At 51.9% G+C, this 20,085-nt stretch overlaps 1 protein-coding gene across 1 annotated transcript; it reads right to left on the bottom strand.

The window, feature by feature from the left end:
• Positions 1 to 197: 197 nt before the first annotated feature.
• FGF23 (fibroblast growth factor 23) lies at positions 198 to 9,580 on the bottom strand. The gene is made up of 4 exons (XM_072954646.1): positions 9,385 to 9,580; positions 3,716 to 3,819; positions 1,496 to 2,394; positions 198 to 792 (listed from the first exon to the last, which is right to left on the bottom strand). The coding sequence occupies exons 1-3, from the start codon at positions 9,578 to 9,580 to the stop codon at positions 1,960 to 1,962; spliced, it is 735 nt and encodes a 244-aa protein (XP_072810747.1). The 3' UTR covers positions 198 to 792; positions 1,496 to 1,959.
• Between the last annotated feature and the right edge of the window lie 10,505 nt (positions 9,581 to 20,085).

Raw genomic sequence — 20,085 nt, 5'->3', positions numbered from 1 at the left:
TTTCTTGTTAGCAATAATTCTGTCTGAATTAGTCAAAATTGCTGAGTTCATTTATGCATGGAAAAAACTTTGAATATTTCACAATTCTGATTTGTTTTTCACTTTTGCTTTCTCTAGATTTTCCCAGTGCTCCCCTCCCGTAATCCCTTTTACTCATATTCTGACAACTTTTAGGTAGTGATACAGGGAGGAAGAGCTAAGAGAAACTGAGATAAATTTTATTTGTTTTAACAGAAGAAAGGAAAAAGTTGGGGTTACATTTTTATAAATATCTATAAATATAGAGCAGTAGGCAAAATCTTCCAAATAAATAAATAAATACTGCCACGTGCTAAGGGACACAGGGAATGGTGAGAGCTACCTTGGCTCTGCCAAGGAGGAGGCCCCAGGGAACGTATTGCGTTTGTAGGGTTCCTGCCAGTCTTCCCCCAAAGTCCTTTCCATCTAGTTTCCGGTATTGGGGAGCTCCTGATGGTTTCTGTGCAGTGTAGTGTCTCCAGCGGGCCATGAAAACTGTAAAGGAACTACTTGCCATGCGTGCGCTGCTGTGTAGCGCCATACACAGTTTTAGGGCTTCGAAGTAGGAACTTGTCCTTCAAGTTGAGCGTAAGTCCATCATCAGGTGAGAGCAGTTGTCCAATGTCTCTCAGAAGTGAAAAGAATGGATCTATTTCTGAGGCTGGGTACACGGTGGCAGCGGGGTGGGGGGACAAAGTGACTGAGAGGAAGCTGCTGCTCATTAACATTCTGCTCTTTGGGTGGCCGTTTAAATGGAGGTAGGAAGTGGGGCCCCTGAGGACGGCAGAAAGTCGTCAGTCCCACCTGCCCACCGCTCAGTGTTTCAGTAAGGCGCGGCTGGATTTCCCCAGGGACTGAAACTGTCTTCATTTGGTGCCCCCCGGCATTTCCCAGGGTAGTGAGACCCAGGCGCGTCAGCCCAGGGATGTCCTAGCTGCACCTCTGGCCGCAGCTGGCGCATAGTGGAGGGCTGGGCATGCGCCTCACACTGAGTCCTACCCTGGGGTCCCTGGTGGTCGGACCTCCTCCCCCAACCTGAGCCCTCGATGCCACTTCACTCAGGCAAAAGGGCACAGTCTGCCAGTTCACCGAGAACCTGGCCCAGAGCAGCCCCGTGGTCCAGGCGCCTCCCTGCAACCTTTGTGTAACTCATCCAGAAGGGTTCACCACTCAGCCCGCAAACAGAGGCTTGATCAAATACCTCTGAGAGGCATCTGAATTGATTTCCATTTGGAAAAACATCCCAGCAGGGCAGGTCTTCAGGAGCCAAGACCAAAGCTCTCAAACCAAAAGCGGGGCCAACAAGCAGGGAAGAGCAGGGTCACCCTGGGCGGGGCTGTGGCTGCAGAGAGGAGGAGAGCGGGGCGAGGGGCCCACCCCGTCGGAAGGGTGGGTTTCTAGCTTGATTCCTGCCTCAGTGTTCCTAGCATTTATTCTGGCCAAGGTTTGACCACCCCACCACCAGTCTTGTTAATACCTCGTCTGCAGAGATGCTCAAGGAAGAAGGAAGGCTGGAGATGAGGGCTTTCCGGGTTTGCCAGCTGAGCCCTTAATGCCCTAGGTCAAGGTTGCAAACTCGGATGCCAACAGGGTGCAGGCAGATGACATGAAATCGGGGGGTGGGGGGGCGGGCAGGGGAGAAGCGGCTGGCTTTGGCTTCTCCCTTCACCTTCCAGGTGGTGAACTCGCTAAGCCTTTGCTCTGTTCTGGGTGCTAGACTGGCAAGAAGAGAGGCAGAGGGACGAGCTGGGCAGGGGGAGCCCTTCTCTCCTCGTGGGGCGGGTACAGGTGGGGTGAGGAAGGTGAGGATCTCCGCTCCTCAGGCCTCAAAGGTCGACTCCCCGGGGGCCTCCCGGGAGGGAGCCGTCCCCCCACCTCCCCTCCTCGGGGTGTAAGGGGAGCCGGCCCCCCCGGGTTTCGTGAGTCTGGCGGCCGGCGGCCCTAGGCGAACCCGGGGAAGGGCCGGCACCGCTCGGCGCCCACCGGCCCGGCGCGCGCGTCCAGCCGGTGGCCCCGGAGCACGCCCAGCGGGTCGCTGGGCGCGGGGCCGCCGTCCTCGGCGCTGGGCAGCTCCCCCGAGCAGGACGCGGGCGCGGGCGCGGCGCGGGCGCGCGGCTTCAGCACGCTCAGCGGGTCCCAGCCGTCGGGCGCGCTGCGCGTGTGGCGCCGGGGCCGCGCCGTGCCGAGCTGCAGCAGCGGGATCTCGTTCCTGCGCGACAGGAACTGCGAGAACGGCGGCGGGTTGGTGCCCGGCAGGAAGGGCCTCTTGGCCCGGCCCAGGCTGACCAGGAAGCGGTGCTGCGGCGAGTGGTACACGTCGTAGCCGTTCTCCAGCGTCCGCTGCCGGAACCTGCAGCTCTCGGGGCTGAAGTGGTGCTGAAACGGGGGCAGAGCGACCAGGTGAGGCCCGGGGCGTCCGAGAGCCTCCAGGTGACTCCTGAGGCCCCAGCGCTCCCACCCTCTCTACTCGGCCGGTGCCTTTGACCCATCGTGTCCCGCGGGGAAAAGTTGATCCTGACTGATTTCCAAACTGCCCGGCACCCAGCACTGACTTGCGGGCGGGGCAGCCCGGGGACCTCACAGCGCCACCTGGCGACTGGCGGCCGGCACGAGCCGCCCTGCGTCCGCCTTCTGGAGGGAGGCCCACCTAGATGCAGCCTTGTCCTGCCCTCTCTGCCTTCTGACCACTTTTTTTTGGCTGAGAGGTGGCCTGTCTCCTCACCTGGACAAAGGTGGGCTGGGGTCCCTAGGGCCGTGCATAAGGGAGCGTGCTCACATTGGAGACAGGACTGAGTTTGGGAAATCAGGGCATGAACCTCATTGGCAGGTGACTGGAACCCTCACTCTTCCACTAACTAGAGCTGGGTTTGACTGGGCACCTGCCGGTATAGCACATCATATGCCATTTAACCTCAGAGTCCACGAAGTATTTTACTGCTGAGGACTTATCTATATGCCTGTAAGCGATCAACAGATATTTATGTATTTTTAATCTATATTGTTCAACAGATATTTACCCACTCTGGGCCAGACACCGTGGTAGGTGCTGGGACACAGCAGAAAGCAAAGCAGAAAGTCACTGCTCTCCCGGAATTTCTGGTGGCGAGGGCTTCCAACATAAGCAGTCCTGCTGCCGTCCCATCTCCCGATGCTTCAGAACATACTGCACTCTGCAGTTCGGAATTCCCTCGCTCACCCATCTGACAGACAAGCCATTGCAGCTGGGGCCCGGAGAATTCGTTACAGATCTTTAACTGGGGAGTCCCACAGGGCCCGTGGTCCTTCCCACTTCACTTTTTCCAGGCGAGGAAACTGAAGTTGAGAGAAGTAAGGTGACCTGCCCAAGGTCAAGGATGTCTAGTAACAGAATTATGAGACCCTAATGGCTCCTCACCCTCTCTTTCTAATGGCCTTTACGACATGAACATACGTGACTGGAGGTCCCGGGCTGCAGACAAGGTGCTGTGCAAAAAAATGGCACCAAGAGGGCAGGCCAGACCAGAGGCTGAGAGCCCTGGCACTAGAACCCCGCTGATTAAACCTGAGCATTGGGTGCTTGGGCAGAAAGCAGTACTCAGTGAGAGTATCACCAAGGGGTAATGCCAGTGGGACACTGACGCTTTATAAAACACTGTGTTTTGCCAGAGAAATTAGATCATTATTGGCAAATAATTACCCAGCACAAAAAGAAACTCACTGAGCCAAAAATGTTGCCTCTGAAGTCCATGCAGAGGTAGCGCCTGCTCATCACACCTGTTATCACCACAAAGCCCGCGTCCTCTGATCTGATCATCAGGGCACCTACGGAGAAAATCATCCAGGTCAAAACCTTGTTGCGCTCCAACTCCCACCTCCAGGAAGCCTCCCTTGATTGATCTTAAGGGTGGCATCGATTTCCCATAACAGTCCGCTCATTTCTTCTGACTCCCCCTGCCCCCCATGCCCCCTGCTTCTCATCCTGCATGTAAGGAGCATCCCGACCTCCCAGTGTTCTTCCACCTGAGCCAACACATTCCTCCTTCCGCCTGGACTGCCCTTACGTTCCCCTTTGCCTGCCCCATACTTCTTAATGTTTGTGGTGGTGCCCATGTGCTCCCAAGCCTTCTGCTTCTGTGATGTTTTCAGTCTATGCCGAGATGTCTTTCAAGGGTCCAGTTTGCCTGTGGAGCCTGGTCCCCCACCCAGGTAGCCACGCAGGAGGCAGGTATACGGGAGCCCACGCCCTGAAGGTGTCAGGAACTGTATTCGAATAGACCTTCTCCTTCCTCCTCTGCTATTAAAGTCTCTCCCGCCTCAAGGCCAGACTCCGATGTCACAGTCTGTACGGAGACTTTCCTAACTTCTCCAGTCAGCAGGAGCTCTTTCTTCTCAGCCGCCGCAGCACAGTGCCGCACCTCTCAGAGCACCTGTACCGTCTCCCGCTTTAATACATTCGCAGATCTACTCAGAAGCTGACCGTTTATCTTTGCACATTGAATAGATGCCTGGACACAGGATTTCTTCTTGCTTCTTCATTGCTGTACATTGTCCTTTTCCCATCTGGCAGGGTCCCCCACCCCACCTCCCCAGGTGTGGTCCCACGTGGTCTTTTGATGCCCTTCTCAAAAACTAGTCTGGGACAAGGGCCTGAAGCCCATGCATACTACCGCCACCCTAAGTTATTGATAATGGCTTCATGTAAGCCCCTCACCCGCCCCTGTGGGGACTTGTTTTGTTTTGTTTTGGGGAGGTGATTAGGTTTATTTGCTTGTTTTGATGGAGGTACTGGGAACTGAACCCAGGACCTCGTGCATGCTAAGCACGCATCACTGAGCTGTGCCTTCCCCCGTCCCCGCTCCCTGGACTTGCCATATTAAGAATGACTAGTTAAAGTCTCAAGTTTTCTGTCTTGCAGCAAGGATGCAAGTAGACCAGCAGAGGTCTGAAAGGTGTGATAATTCAGCAAAACTTCCTCCCCGAATGCTGTTTAATTACCTGTCATTTTCTGTTAGAATCATTTCTTGCAGTGTCGGGGCCACTCCTGCTTGCTTCTGCAGAATTTCCCCAGGTATCTCATTGGGTCTCATAGTTCCCAGGGAGGTAGCCCAGGCAGGGGTTCGAGTCTTCCAGAAACGTAGCCTGGAGACGATGTAAATGCTGGGTGTCTGTGCCCAGTAAGCGGTGGCACCGCATGGGGTGACTTAAAGCTCAAATCTACCCCACATAGGCTCAGTACAAAGCCCTCGGAGGAGGGCAGCCTGCAATGCTTAGATGCTAGCTGTGCTTAGAGGAGGATACAGGCTGAAATTGGAATGAGGCGGACAGAGGGAATGAGGGGGGACCAAGCCCAGAAAGAGGGCCAAAGAGAAGAGGTCATTTGCTTCCGAGTCTGGCTAAGGGAGGCTTCAGGGAGGCCTCTGGAAGTGCGGCGGGGTTTGGGAGGTGCAGAGGGTGTTAGATCTCCAAATGGGGTCTGCCACCGTGTCTCAGATCTGTGGCTAACGTGGAGGTAAGGCCTGAGAGAAACACGCGGAACGCGTGGAACGTGTAAGAAATTGTTTCTGACCTGAAACAATGTTCAGTCCAGTTGGGAAAAAGGGCACTTTGTGACTGGCTTTGAGTGGTTGCACCCTCAGCACGTGACAAATTTTAAATTCTCAGAACAGCTGCGATTTTGTTAACATTATGGGTGTTGGTCCTGGAAGTGGCAGCGTCCGACTTAGGGGATGAGGGAACTGAGGCCGAAATGCAAGCTCAGGTCCGCGACCCGAACATCCTCTTCCCATGACCCTATAGCTTGTCTCCAACTGAAATCACGACCAGCCTGAGAGGACAGAATCAAGGGCTGAAGCCCTTGCCGCAGACACCAGGCCCCTGGGGCGCGGTGCCCCAAGCGGCTCGGGGGACAGGAGCAGAGCCTGGAGCCGGGTCCCCGACACGCCCTGCGACTCTGCAGCCTCGGGCAAGTCATCGCTGTAGCCTCAGTGTCCTCCGCTCTGAAGACAGAACAGCAGCAGCCGTCTTGCCTGCTTCACAGGGCGGAAACCAGGCTCGAACAGGAGGATGAGGTCAAAGTGTCTTAAAAGTGCTGAGCAGGTGGAAAGCACTGTGCGGGACGGCTGGTCTGCCCTCGAGGACAAGCCCGCACTCTGGCAGGTGTGCTGGCCGATGCCTGGGTCCAATGATTGGAGAGATGAGTTGTTTAGGACTAGCAATGGTCTCCTGGGCTAGTGCCAGCAGAGGACAGCCTGCAGAGGGATGGGGACCCACTCTCGCAAGGATGCACAGGCTCGAGTCAGACCCCTAGGAGCCCGTGTGAAAGTTCAGCAAAGGGAAGAATTGATTCCCACCCACCCCCAACCCCATGCAGATGCCCAAGGCAGGTCTGCACAGACCCAAGGGCAGAACTGGGCAGAGGGAAGACACAAAACCACTGGCTGCTGGGGCCACACCTGCTGGAGCCAAGCAGGCGTGAAGGACATCTCCCTCAGTGCTGCAGTGTTTGCAGGTGACCCCGGGGAAGCAGGGGTCTGCTAGGTCATTTACTGCCATGTGACCAGGAGCCTGTTATGTAAGATCTTGAAGCTCTGTTTTCTCATACAGAGTGGAATCACTTACCCCATTTGTTCAACTTCAGGGCATAAGGAGACATTATTTGTATCAGCTATAAACACACTTTCTAAATGCCAGTAATTGTTACTATTACCAGTTCGCTGCAACCTGGGCTGGGAAAGTAGAAAATTTCCTGCTGTATTCCAGTCTCATCACCGAGCAGTGAGAAATAAGATGGTAGGTGTACAGGGCTTCGAGTTCCCCACGGGAGACAGAACACTTTGCAGTGTTAAAGAGCCCGAGGAGAGCTCAGCTGCAAGTGGACAGAGTGACATGGGAGACGGTGGAGGAAGGAAAAGATTTGGGATCCAGGAAGCAGCATGAATGGACGTGTAACAAGCATCTCTTTGCTTCTGTTTTCACGAAGTGGGGGGCACGGGGAGCGGGAGGTGGCCTCGTTCACAGTAGGAAGGGGACACAGACATTGGAGAGGCTTCCTGACATCAGCTGTGAGTCCCAGGGGGATAGAATCTTGCAGGCAGATCATTTCCCAAAGACCAACAAATCCAAGTTGGGCTGGGCACTCAACTCTCAATCAAGAATTTAGTGAAGCACAATAATCAGACGAACCACGTTTCACTGGAAATGCGTAATCAATTAGGAGGGGAAAAAGACCCCGCACCCCACACCTTCCCACCGAGGTAAAACGCGCTTTGCGTTCACCGAGGAGGAAACCGCAGGTCCTCCCCCAGCCTGTCTGGGCTGTGCTGCCCGCCTGCGGGCGCCACTGTTCCGCCTTTCCTCTCCTGGTAACTTTTTGTCTCAGTGTATACATTGTTCCTTTGGTAATCTCACAGACAACCGATCTGAATAGTACAGAAAAGCTATGTAAATGAGGAAAAGTGTCTCCCTCCCACCCTCCGACCCAGTCCCCTCCCAGGTTTGTTAACTGCCGGAGACACAGCGCTCAGCTCGGGTCCATGTGTGCCAAAACAAAATCCCATTTCTGTAAAAAGTAGAGTCTTGAGATCAGTTCAGTTCGCTTTGCTTCCTGTCAGTCATCTTAATTCATTCCAGCTAGTGCTCTGTGCCTCGTCTGGGCTGGAGGCCGGTGGGTGTTTGAGGAAAAGTTCCGGGATGCATGCTGTGAGCTCGGGAGGCTCACCTCCCCCCAGCCCCACCCAAACACACCAGTCACGGCCCCCCTCGGAGGACTGTCTCTGGGGGCTTCCTTTCATTGAACGGATTCCACGATTCTGGACAGTTTTTATCAGCATTCTCTAATTGTCTGCGGCTTTTGCCGTCGATGAGCATCAGAATAATTTACCATAATCCTCTATCCTGCACGTGAAATCACCTATCATCCTGAAGTAAGGGTGACCCTCCAGGACAGGTGTGAACCCGTGTCTCCTAAAAAGTCTGCTCATGAGCTGGGAGACACAAAGGGATGGAAGACTGGAGGTGCTTGAGGAGCTGGGCCTTCTTTTGAAGTCACAGAGCTTTGCTTAATGTCGGACACATGGTAGGGTCTGTTAAATATCCGCTGAATAAAATGAGCAACACTTGGGCTGCATCGATTGTGTCCAGACTGACTTCAGATTTTTGCCATGAGACTCACACTTGGCTTCCAGGATGCTGACTCCAGAGTCCTCCTGTAGCCCCTGAGTTCTAGAACCTGCTTGGTGTTTGCAGAGGCATCTCCTCTCTCCACCCATCGAGCGCTTGAAGAGCTTTGAACTCCTGGCTTTGCACGTGCCTCTGTCTCCCCACCAGGTTTAAGGACCACTGATCCTTAGTCGAATGCTTGTCTCACATATACAGCAAGGCCACAGCAAAATTACTGGGTGCTTTAGTACCCCAATAAAGGGCAAGTCATTATTCACGTAAGAAATTGTCTGTAATTAAACAGAGACTGCGATTGCTCTTTCATTCCCTTCATTGGATCACTTTTCTGTATCCTTAGAGTCATTTTTACAAGTCCTTCTAAAATAGAAGACCTTGCCTTTTTCAATATCCATCCTCCACCCTCCCCGCTGTCCCTTATGAAGACACCTGAAACACAGTTAATTGACTGCTGTGGACGGTGATCCAACCGTCCACAAACCTAATCTTCACAGGCATTCTGCTTGACTCAAGTTTTCGGGGAGTTCCCGACCAGCTTGATTTGCCACCCAGTGAGCCTCTCAGCTGCACAGAGAAGCATCACCAGCTCAGCCCATACTGGGTACCACCGAAACCCTCAGTGGGCCTGTCGGATGGATGAGTGTGTGGATGGATACACGGATGCCCTTGGTCAGACTCATCGAGACAGCGCTCCTGGACTGCCTGCTTTTGGTACCTTCTTTCCTGAGGACTTTTATAAGGCCAGAATACTAGACGCTCAGAGCTGGAAAGAACCCCTGTGCTCATCTCTTCCAGTCCTTGGTCTGATACAGGAATCTTGTTCGCAACCTCCCCTGCCAACCCGGGCCAAAGTTCACGAGCCCAGACTCAGCGCCTGTTGACCAATCTGGCTTATGTCCCCCTCGCCTCCTTGCCTGTCTTTTGCATATTTGTTTGACTCTTTGGATGAACAAAGAGAAGGTGGCCGCTATTATGGGAAAGACAGATTTTAGTTAAGATGAAAATTATTCTTGTTGGGAGAAACCAATAAATACTCATTAGGGAGGTGGCAGAATCTTCTCCCAAGGTTTAAACACAAACACACATACACACACATACATGGATTCTGGGCAAGAAGCTAGGAGCTGGGTTAGCCAAGGCCTCCCCAAGTCCTGCAGGTGGATGGACAGAGGGAACCCCACTCTTCCCAGCCTGGACGGAGCCTGCACTCACTGTAGATGGTCTGCTGCGGTGAGCCGTCCACGTGGCCGTCCGTATGGATCTGCAGGTGGTAGCTGCTCCTGGCCGAGGCCGTGTACAGGTGGATCAGGCCGCCCCAGCTGGTGCCCAGCAGCGGGGAAGTGTTGGGGTACCCTCGGACCGCACAGCACAGGGCGCCAACCAAGAGCCCGAGGCCGGCCCCCAGCATCGCTGCTCTCTGACTGGCTGGTGCGGAGTTTGCAACCTGACCCCGCTTCCCTGACTGCGCGGTCTGGCCTCGCTGGCAAGTTTCTCCTCTTCCTTGTTGGTTTCTGAAACCGTGAGGCTCCAAGGCTGCATTCCCTCCTTTCCCCCCTCTGACTTTTAAAGGGTTGCAGTGTGACATCAAACAGGAAAAACTCCGCTGTCCACATCCTCTGTGTTGTAATCAGCCCATTGGAAGAGAATACAAGGACCTCTGAGGCTCACGGAAGGCACGTCCAGACACACACACACACACACACACACACAATTTCAAGCCAACGCTCCAAAAAGTGAATGATGTGTGGGCAAAAGTTATCTGCAACTCTGGGCTGTCTGCTGACCTTCCCCACTTCCATCAGGAAATGTGAAGGCAGCCAGTGGTTCTGAAAAAAATCCAGCTCCAGCATGCAGGTGGCCAACGCCCCTGCAGTTCACCTTTTGCCAAGTTCACGCACGTTGGTTTTCTTGGCCTTGTTAATTCCAATCAGGAACTGTGCTCCCAGGGCTGTCTCGGTGCCCAGCACTCGGTGGGTGTCTGGGGAGATACAGAGATAACCCGGGACAGCATCGGGCAATGGCATCCTCTGAGACCCCCCAGTCCCCCTTCTCATGAAGATACGGGGACTGAGAGCCGTGGCACAAAAAGCAAAGTTGCCACCTTGGGAAGATCTCCAGATGGGGAGAAGGAAGAAAGGCCTCGAAGTCACTGCTGTTTTGCCAAATGCTGAGGTTTGATCTCTCGGTTTCCTTGACTTGGATGGCCGGGGGCAACTCCCCTGGTATAATCTCTCCAGTAGCTTGGAGGTGGACTCAGGGAGCTCGTGAATGTCTGTTGGCTGAGCACAGAGGTCTGAGCCCAGGAGGGTCCCCGGAGCAGAGCTGCAGGCCAGGCACCCCCACAGTTAGTGTCCACGGGGGGCCTGGCTCCTGGGACAGTCCTAGCACACGTTGTCCCCTAGGGAACCGGCCACTGGCACACGCTCTGCAAGAAGACACGTGGGAGGAGACGGCCGCTCTCCCCACTCCGCATTTACTGAGTGCAGACCTCAGGCGGGTGGACATCGCAGCTGACGGAAGAGGGGAGAAGTGTGACCCCTGTGTCCAGGAGTTTCCAGATAAACATCGGGGACCATCAGCGACCACATGGCACAGGCACAGAGAGGTGGCATTTCTTATCCTGTGTGTGTACGTGCTTCTGTGGTTTATAAAGCATTTGCACAAGCACTCGCTCATCTGAGTCTCACTACACCCCCGCGAGCAGACCCCCCGGCAAGATCATTACTTTAATTTACAGAATTACAATATTTAATATACAGAAAGAAGTGGCACTCTTGAGGTTTCTTTTTTTAATTTGTATTCTTTTAAATGTTTAGAATTGAAACGTAGTTGATTTCAGTGCAGCTGCCGTGGAGAACAGCTTAGAAGTTCCTTATAACCTCTTGGGGTCTCTTTGTCCAGAGCCACAATGCAGATAAACGGGGCAGGGTCTGTCTGACTCCCTGCGCTGCTTCTCCAGTGATGATCACGGCGACCCCTGAGACTCACAGCTTACGAGACGCTTTACTTTAGTGACTCGCTCACTCTTCATAAAACCCCTTTGAGAAGGTGCAGCTGCTTCCTCTGTGTAAGGAGGGGCTGATGCAGACAGTTTAAGCGATGCTCACAGAGGTGTGCAGCTCACGCCCGGGACAGGTTTGAACCAGGCACCCTGAGCCCGCGACGTGCTGCGGCTGAGGCCGAGAGGGCAGGGGAGGGGAGAGAAAGCGCCAGGAGCAAAGGGGCCCCCTGCTCCTCCGCCTGCACCCGGGATGTGTCTCTAAGATAGGGAATGCTGGCCCCCCGGTTACAGAGGAGATTTGGGGCCGTTCAGGGCTATGCGGGGGACCGCCTTCTTGAATAACAGTCACAGAATCTTTTGCACACGGAGCACCTCAGCAGTGGTGTTTGCCCGAGCCTGTGTCAGACCATGCTCACTGCCTGGAACGACTCATTCGGGGTCAGACACGGGAAGGGTGCTGGAGCAGCACCTCTCTCCCTGCGTGCAGCTGGTTACCTTTCGTCCCCTCAGCTAAGCCCCCGGCGGGTCTCTCACCCCGCCCCATCACGCGGGGCCGCCTCCCTCCAGATCTGCCTCTAGATCTGTGCATGCGAACAGAGGCACCGCGTCCCCCTCTGCCTGTTTCCCCGCTGGAAGCTGGGGAGGCGGATGTGTGAATGCAATAATCTCTCACGCCCGTCCCAGATGTCCGGGCCGTGAGCTTCTCTGAGGGTGGGAAACGGCCTTCCAGCCCCGCCCCGCCCCCACCGCTCACCTCCCCACCTGCTGTGCTGGCGGTGGTCCCTGGGAGACGCCCGCCTGCGGATGCTGAGCGAGGGTGTCTACGTTCTCTGCTGGTGGGCTCGTTTCTCTCCCCCTGCTTTGCTTACGATGTCCACCCTGGATTGGGGAGAAACTCCAGCAGGGCAGAGGCCTTTAATATTTCATAGCGTATATGCGAGTATCTGGTTTTTATAATTTAGATAGGATAGGTCATGGCGGTGTCAGTGTCAGCCCCACAGATGTGCTCAAGAGGGAATCTAAATCCAAACAGAGGAAAAAGAGGGGTTCGAGCACTGCTGACGCCTCCGCTGGGGACCGTGGTCTGGTAAAGGTCACCGAAGAGCTCAGGGGCAGAGGACACAGAAGTCTGAGTGAGTGACCAGCCGCTGCAGCCTCCTCAAGTCTCCTTTCCTTCCCCGAGCCCCCCCGCCCCGGCCTCTCTTCCGCTGACGCCCTTCTTACTGGAAACCCTCCCCTGGCCTCCACCTCTATGGCTCGTGGGAGATAAGGACGCTGGGGGCCCCAGGCCAGGGCGGTCGGGCCTGTGTGAGGGGTCTCACGGAGGCGTCACTCTGGGCGATAAGACAGGGCTGCGCTTGTTCCGTTCAGAGCAAAGCCAGAGACTCGGCCAGACTGGCCGGGGACGCGCGGGGCGGACACGGCTTTTGAGTAAGGATTCTCAGTGTAAAGTTTGTCAACCTGACCCTCTCACCAACCCATCTCATGTTTCTTTTCTTTTGATGAGTTTATCACTCTGCGTGGAGCTTTCCTGAGCTCTGTGTCCTGTAAGTGCCCAGGGGTAGCAGGTGTGCAGGGCTGGTGACCCTCTCGGCCTGCAGAGGCTGGAACCTCTGGGGTGATGGGTGGTGGCCAGTGTGCATACAAATATTAATTTCCATGTGGGACACAATGTGGAAAGGATTGGGAATTCCTGGTCTAGGGTCATCACACAAGCTCCAGGTGTGATAATGACCACGGTGGCAACGTGCTCTCCCAGACCTCCTTGGGGACATCGTGGGACACCCCCGGAGGAGGCCAGGGCGCTGTCTTAACAGGAGACGTTTCAGTGGCATTTCCAAGAGGACCCAGACTGAAGCTGGGACTGGCCCCCACAGCAGAAGGGGCGTGTAATAATAGAGACCATCCCTTAAACCTTCAGAGAGAACTTCCCTAACCGTACACTCTACACAAAGCATCCTCATGTGCGTTCTCGGACCTTATCTTCCCAGTCACTCCACGGGATGGCAAGTATCCCATTTTATGGATGAAGAAACTGAGGATCCATCTGGGACTTGTGAGAGGTTACACGCCTTGTCTGTGGCAGAGCTGGGAGTCAGACCCAGGTCGTCTTGCTCTGAATTCAGAGCTCTGCCAACTCCACCACCCATCCTGGGAAGCGCTGTGTTCTCGGAGACTGAGCCGTTGGGATGGGAACACGGGAGGCAGAGGGCACTGCCAGGGAGAGCAGGGGGAGCTGGTCCTCTGGAGCCAGCTCTCCAGGGTGAATTTTGGCTGTTTTTTCTCTTCCAGGTGGAGAAGAGGGAGCCGAGTGTGGAGCCCTCGGTTACTCTGCCTGACGGGCTCTGTTGGGCTTTCCCGGGCTGCTGTCTTCTGATGCCCACTCTGCTTCTTTGACCAAAACCAGCAGGAAGAGAGGGGTGCTTGTCAAGCTGGGATTCTGCCCAGGGAGGGAGCAATGGGAGCGGCGGATGGCGGAGCCAGTGTGCGTGTGCGTGTGCGTGTGCGTTTGCATGTCCGTGTGCGCGCACACAGGCTGCCTGACCTGATTGGTGCTCCCAGGCTGCCCATCAGAACCCAGCCTGCCCTCGCAGGATGCCTGAGGCTTGTCACGCAGCGCACGTCAGAAGCAGACATCCTGGTGCCCACTCACCTCCTTGGAGCCGGTGACCCCGCCAGCCCACCGTGTCTGGGACTCTGCACATCCGGCCCCGTGTTATCTCGGGATCCTGGGACTCCTTGGCCCCCCTGCCCTGCCTCCTCCCCTCCCTGTGGACACGTAGCCGCCGCACGCTTCTCGGAGGGCTATTTCCAGCCAAGGGGCCGGTAACTCAGCCCCAGCCCGTCAGGTCAGGCCGTCTGCGTGCAGCAGCTGGGACAGGCAGCCTGACACGCTGCGGGTTCAGCAGAATGCAGGATGCGGGGGCTTCCGGGGGAGGCATCCCCTCGGCCTGCTGGAGGTCACAGCTGCTGAGACGTGGGGGTGGGGGCAGACAGGATGCTCCTGCCGCCTGATTGGGAGGGGCGGGGTGTCCACGGGGAGAGGTGCGGGTTCAGCCTCCTCACGCCTCCAGCAGTGCTCAGTGCTCTGACCACCCCGGCCCTGCCCTGCATGAATCCCTCCTCCTTAGTGTGGCTTGGAGTTCACGGAGTCCTGTGGGTGAGGGCAGACCCCGGGGTCAGACAGTCCAGAAGCCAAGGGGCCCTGTACTGGCTGCACCATCTCGTCAAGTCACTTCCCCGCTCTGAGCATCGTTTCCACAGCTGTAAAAAAGGGAGGCTGTGATTGCAGCTGCCTCGTTAGACTGTCAACAGGGTTCAATCCTATGACACCAGTGGTACTTAAAAAAACTTCTTTTTACTGAAATGTAGTTGATTTACAGTGTTAGTTTCAGGTGCACAGCAAAGTAATTCAATTACACATAGACATACATACATATTTTTTCTTTTCAGATTCTTTTCCATTCGATGTTACCACTAGAAGTTGAATATAGTTCCCTGGGCTCTACAGTACGTCCTTGTTGTGTATCTATTTTATATACAGTCCCATGTGTCTGTTAATCCCCAGCCTCTAATTTATCCCTCCTGCCCTTCCCCTTTGGTAATCATAGTTTGTTTTCTATTTCTGTGAGTCTATTTTTGGTCTGTAAATGGAATTAATATCATTTTTTTAGATTCCACATATAAGTGATACCATACGGCATTTTTCTTTCTCTGTCTGGCTTACTTCACTTAGTTTGACAATCTCCAGGTCCATCCATGTTGCTGCAAATGGCATTATTTCATTCATTTTTATGGCTGAGTAATATTCCATTGTATATATATACCATAAATATCCATCCTTGAATGAAAATTATTCTAGACCTCTCCATATGTGTCTTTAAGGATAGAAGAATAGGTAGAAATGTTAGCAGAAGTATTTTTTTACAAAAATGGGCACATACCTTATATTCTGTTTTTTTACACAAAAATGTTTTAATTAGATATTACTTGGATTTAATGGAAGAAAAACAATGGAAGTGAAAGTGGTGAGGGAATTGGTGAATTTCAGTTAAATGTGTCATTTGCACAAGAGCTACTGTTTGGATAAAATTCTTCTACATTTAAGAAAATACATTGTAAAAATATTACAAAAAACGTTAAGAGGTTAGAATTATTGCCTGTCTATTTTTTGGTTACTGATTTTAACTTGGCAGTTTCCATTGGGGAAATGCTATGAAAAATAACGTAAGCAGCATCTCTCGTGTCCTCTCCTCACAACTCCCTTATTTTCCTAACTATAGTATTAATTTTACATTGCCAAAATTTGTTCTACAATTACTTAGTTTCCAGTCAGTATGTTTTAGTGCTTACCACCTGCATTTTTTTCAGCTGTTTCTCCTTTCCTGAATTTTTATTTGGGTTCATATTTTAACACACAAAAATTGATTAAAATAGCTCCCCTGCACCCCAAGTAGAATTCCTGGGGGCTGTTTGCCTAGGTTCTTTCACGTTCGATAAATTCTAATTTTTGGCCTTTAGGCTAAATGATTTCTTGGTGGTGATGATTTTGGTTACCATCTTTTCCCCCAAATCTTTGTAAACGTGGCTCCATGATTTGTCAATCAAATAACGCTCTTGGAAGTCTGAGGTCAGCTTGACTTTTCTTGCTTGTAGCTGAGCTGCTTTTTATGCCAGATTTTATATTTGGACGCACTGTCAGGCACTATGTCACCATCTTTTTTTCAATTTCTAACAAATTGCAGTATAGTTGATGTACACTATTATCTAAGTTACATGTTTACCCAGGTTTAATTTGTGAATTAATTAATTTAAAATCTTGCATCATCTTCAGGATGCAGGAAGAATTGTTAAGGTTTCATAAGTTAATAGGATACAGCTTGATGTTGAAGCTTCTGTGTCGGTTTTTCACGGAAGCAGTGTGTTCTTTCCACCCGCAGATCGGATTCTTCCTGTGTTCCAGGGGAAATTCTCCTATTACATCTTCACTATTTCCATTTCATTTCTTGGCTTCTCATCCTCAGAGATACCAAATGCCTCTCGTGGAGCTGTCTTCGCCTTCCTTCACGTCTGCTCTTTTCCCTCCAGTTGCTTTTAGTCCCTGTCCTCGGCTTCCGTGTTCGCCGGCACAGCTCAGGCCTTTCCGCTAACCGATGTTCTCACACGTGGTGTGTCCGTTCTGTTTCTTCCCCCGTTGTTGACTCTGTAATGATCTGGCTTTGCTCTCTGTTTCCTTAGCTCTACAGTCTCCCTCTTCCCCCATCTGCCTCCTCTTCCTCCTTCTTTCCCTCATATTGTATTGTTTTGTCATCGCATCTTTGAGGTCTTGTTTTTACTGAGTTCGTGTTCTTTTAAGGTTGTTTCTCGTGAAACCCTCGTGAAGAATTCCCTTCTTTCCTGCCGGCTTTGCTTTCTTCCGTGCTGGGTTAGGTGTCCATCTTTGCACGCCTGGATGCTTTCCTTGCTTTTCCCTTCGCTTTCTTCTTCTTTCCTTCCTTCTTTTCTCTTTCTTCGTCTCTTCCTTTCAGCGTCTAGTACGTGTGCATAATTTCCATGTCGTTTCTTCTTACTCACTCATGCCTGGGCAACCGTTTGCTCTGGGTTTGGGGACGAGGCCGAGGACAGCTCTGCAAAAGCTGTACGGGTCTTTGTTAGATTAACTCTCCTTCCCCCCTTCTGAGATTTGGTTAAACATTTTGCACTGGGGTTTTTCTAGCTTCTGGTCTTATTTTTTCAATACATATAGACATATCTTAAAACTTGGGATCACACAGTTGTCGGGGCTGAATATGGTTCAAATTCTTTGCCATTCCTTCTGTTGAGAGGCAAAGCCTACACCCTCGTCCCCTTGAATCTGGCTTGGCCCTATGACGTGTTCTGACCCGTAGATTATGGCTGAAGTGACACTGTATGACCTTCAAGTCTTAGCCTCCTGGGGTGTGTGGCTCCCACGCATCTGGATGCACAAGTCGTCGTAGTTTTGTGTTCTTGTTGTTGTTTAATCACTTGATAAATCCTGGCCCGTCCTTCCAAATTAAGAAATATTAATAAATATAATAACTATTTGCTGAAATATTACTGAAAATGACTATTTACCATTATAATTAACAGAACACCCAACTCATGAGAGCTCAAACACAGAGCAGGGCGTTTTTCTCATGCAATAAGAAAGCACGAGTGGGTGTTTGCTAGTGATGGTCCAGCCCCTCAATGTCAGGGCTGGTATTGTGGGAATTCTTCAGCCTTTCCTGGGAGGTTGCAAGACAGCTGCTCCAGCTCCAGGAATCCTATACATTTTCAAGGCAGGACTAGAAGGGAAACAGAGAAGGGGCATCTTCCCAGAGCCCTGGGTAGAGTCCTGCTCAGGGCACACTGGCCAGAAGGATGTCACATGGCCACCCCGACTGCAGAGAGGCTGAGCAAGAGACTGTCTCACCTGGAGGTGGGCACATTGCTGACCCCAGCACAAGCGGGCTCCGTAGCCAGGCAACAGCAGCACCCGTGGTGGGTGAGCCTCGGCCGCCCCCGCTCTCCTCTCCTGAGAAGCAACAATGTCTAGCTTTGCCTCGTCTCCTCTTTCTGCACCAATCTCTTTGTACAATGACCTTGATGCCTCTCATGATTACAAAAGAAGAAAATGCTCATTCTGGAGCCTTGGGAAATTCAGGAAAAAGACAGAGAGCAAAATTATAATCTCACACCCCAGAGATAATGAAAAATGTCAACATTCTGGGATGTTTCCTTCCTGAAAATTCCCCACACATATGTAAACAATATGCTATTATATATTTAGTATGGTACCATGCTTTTCCACTCACTATCGTGTTTTTCCACACTGTTAAACTTTTTCAAAATCATAATTATTTTTTATTATTTTTATCTTTTTTTTTTTTACCTTCCCCCACCCGCCCAGATCTCCAAAGTAACACAAGCTAGTTGTGAAACATTCATGTTTATGAGCATCTGCAATATTCTCGCCTCAGGAGAAAACCACTGTGAGCAGCCAGGAGTTTTATCAGAATTTATGTAACTATCCCATGTTGTTGGGTATTCAGGATGTTTCCATCACCGCAGATAACATGGTGATGGATATCTCTGTATGTAGATTCTATTCATGTTTCGAACTATTTCCTTTGTGTAGATTCCTAGAAGTGGGATTACTGGGCCAAAGGGTAAAAACACTTTCAGAGCTCCTCCTGCGTGTTGCCAAATTGCTTTCTGGAAGGGCTGTACCATTTATACTCTGACCAGCATTTTGTGAGCATGGCCGTCTTGCCCCAGCCTCACCAGGATTTCGGAGCCTCATTCAGACCTTTTGCAAGAAAGCTATGGGTCTTAGCGGAAAGCGTCGTGGTCAGACATCTGACTAACTCTAGCTAGTAGTCAGAAGTTCTGGTTTTAAGTCCTGACTCCATCATAGCGTGTGTGTGTGTGACCTTGAGCAAGTAACTGTGCTTCTCAGTTTGGTTAAAAAATACTGTGTACTGTTGTGGACACTAAACGTTAAGGAAACTGCATTGCCAGAGAAACCCTAATCTTGGCCAAGGGAAGTATGATTTTTAAAAATTCCTAAGTAATCCTCGTATCTCTGAGCCCGTGGTGGCCGAAGCTGTGTGCCTTCTCCAGTGGCTCTCTCAGACTTGGCCAGTAAAAATTCACTTTTCATACCAAGGATCTATCTCTAGCAAATACCTCCCAACACATAGCAATAATAACACTAACTGCTTTCTATGTACTGGATATTTTCCAGATGTGACCATTTTTGACCCTCATAGTTGCCCTACCAAAATGAAACATGATTCCTGCTCTGCAGATGAGGAAACTGAAACTTCATTTGAGAAACTTAAAACTGGTTTCTTGAACTTGCTGGTTACTTCCGACGTTAGAGCCTGGCTCTTTACTCCACGGAGCCGCTGACCGCTAGCACCTTCGTCTCTGTTCGCTCACCCGAGCTCCGGCGGCACAGACGGCCTGCCAACGATTCCGGGGGCACGAGGGACAAAAACGAAGTCCTCTGCAGCCACAGTGCCTGGAAGTGGTCTTGCCCACCGACAGGCAAGTGAAATTCAACACACAGCAACACGAAACACTGATTCGGCTTTCCTTAAACAAAAATGGAAGTTATAATCTCCTAACAAAGTCCACGGGTAGGACAGTTTTCAGGTAAGTTGGCAGGAGGGATGTTTTTGGCTGGAAGAAGGGAGCCCAGAGTAATTTCTGACTCACCTTGAGCCACGTATTGTAAGCTGCTGCACGTGCCGGCTCTTTTGGGGTCTGTGGAGTCTCACTGGCTCCAGCCACTGTCCTTCGTGACTGCTGGGCACGGGATGCTGGTCCCAATTTCCATCACCTGGTTTACCCTCCAAAACCCAAGAAGATTCATCTCCAAGGTGCCTTCTGATTAACCTGGACTCCTCTGTCCACGCATGGACTGTATAGCCTCTCCATGCTTATGTATGTAAAAGTAATTACGAGTGGATGTGTGGAAACCCAAATACAGATAGCAAGTGAACTTATTACCAAAGAATCACCATAGATTTCTTTTCAGAATTACCCTGTGGCACCTGACATGGGCACTTAACCCCATATCCTGTTTTCTCCAGCTGTTCCGAAAGATGTTTCTCAGAACGGTGGAGAAGGAAGGGACTGGTGATCATCCGGTCCAACCCCTCATTTTCTGAGTGAGACCCAGAGAGGGGAAATGACTTGTCTGAGTGTTCATAGCTGATCAGTGTCACAGCAAGGCATAGAACCCAGGCCAGGACCCATTAAGAAACCCAAACATGCCCAGGATGGCAATTTATCCACTGACTCATCTAATTTCTTTCCCAGCGCTAACCATGTTGTCGATTTATATTGATTTGGGGCCATAACGAGTTCTGTCACCTTATTACCTGCATAAAAATGGACAG

Source organism: Vicugna pacos, chromosome 34 (assembly GCF_048564905.1).
Source record: "Vicugna pacos chromosome 34, VicPac4, whole genome shotgun sequence".
Classification (NCBI taxonomy): domain Eukaryota; kingdom Metazoa; phylum Chordata; class Mammalia; order Artiodactyla; family Camelidae; genus Vicugna; species Vicugna pacos.
Note: the sequence above shows the minus strand (reverse complement) of the source record. Positions and strands in the feature narration are given on the sequence as shown.

What these genes read in the sequence shown, in the direction of transcription:
- FGF23 (XM_072954646.1), bottom strand. Translation starts at nt 9,580, where the DNA reads ATGCTGGGGGCCGGCCTCGGGCTCTTGGTTGGCGCCCTGTGCTGTGCG. An exon ending in ACCGCAGCAGACCATCTACA is followed by an intron (nt 3,820 to 9,384) that starts GTGAGTGCAGGC and finishes TTTTCTCCGTAG; the next exon opens with GTGCCCTGATGATCAGATCA. An exon ending in GAGGCAACATTTTTGGCTCA is followed by an intron (nt 2,395 to 3,715) that starts GTGAGTTTCTTT and finishes CCCCCGTTTCAG; the next exon opens with CACCACTTCAGCCCCGAGAG.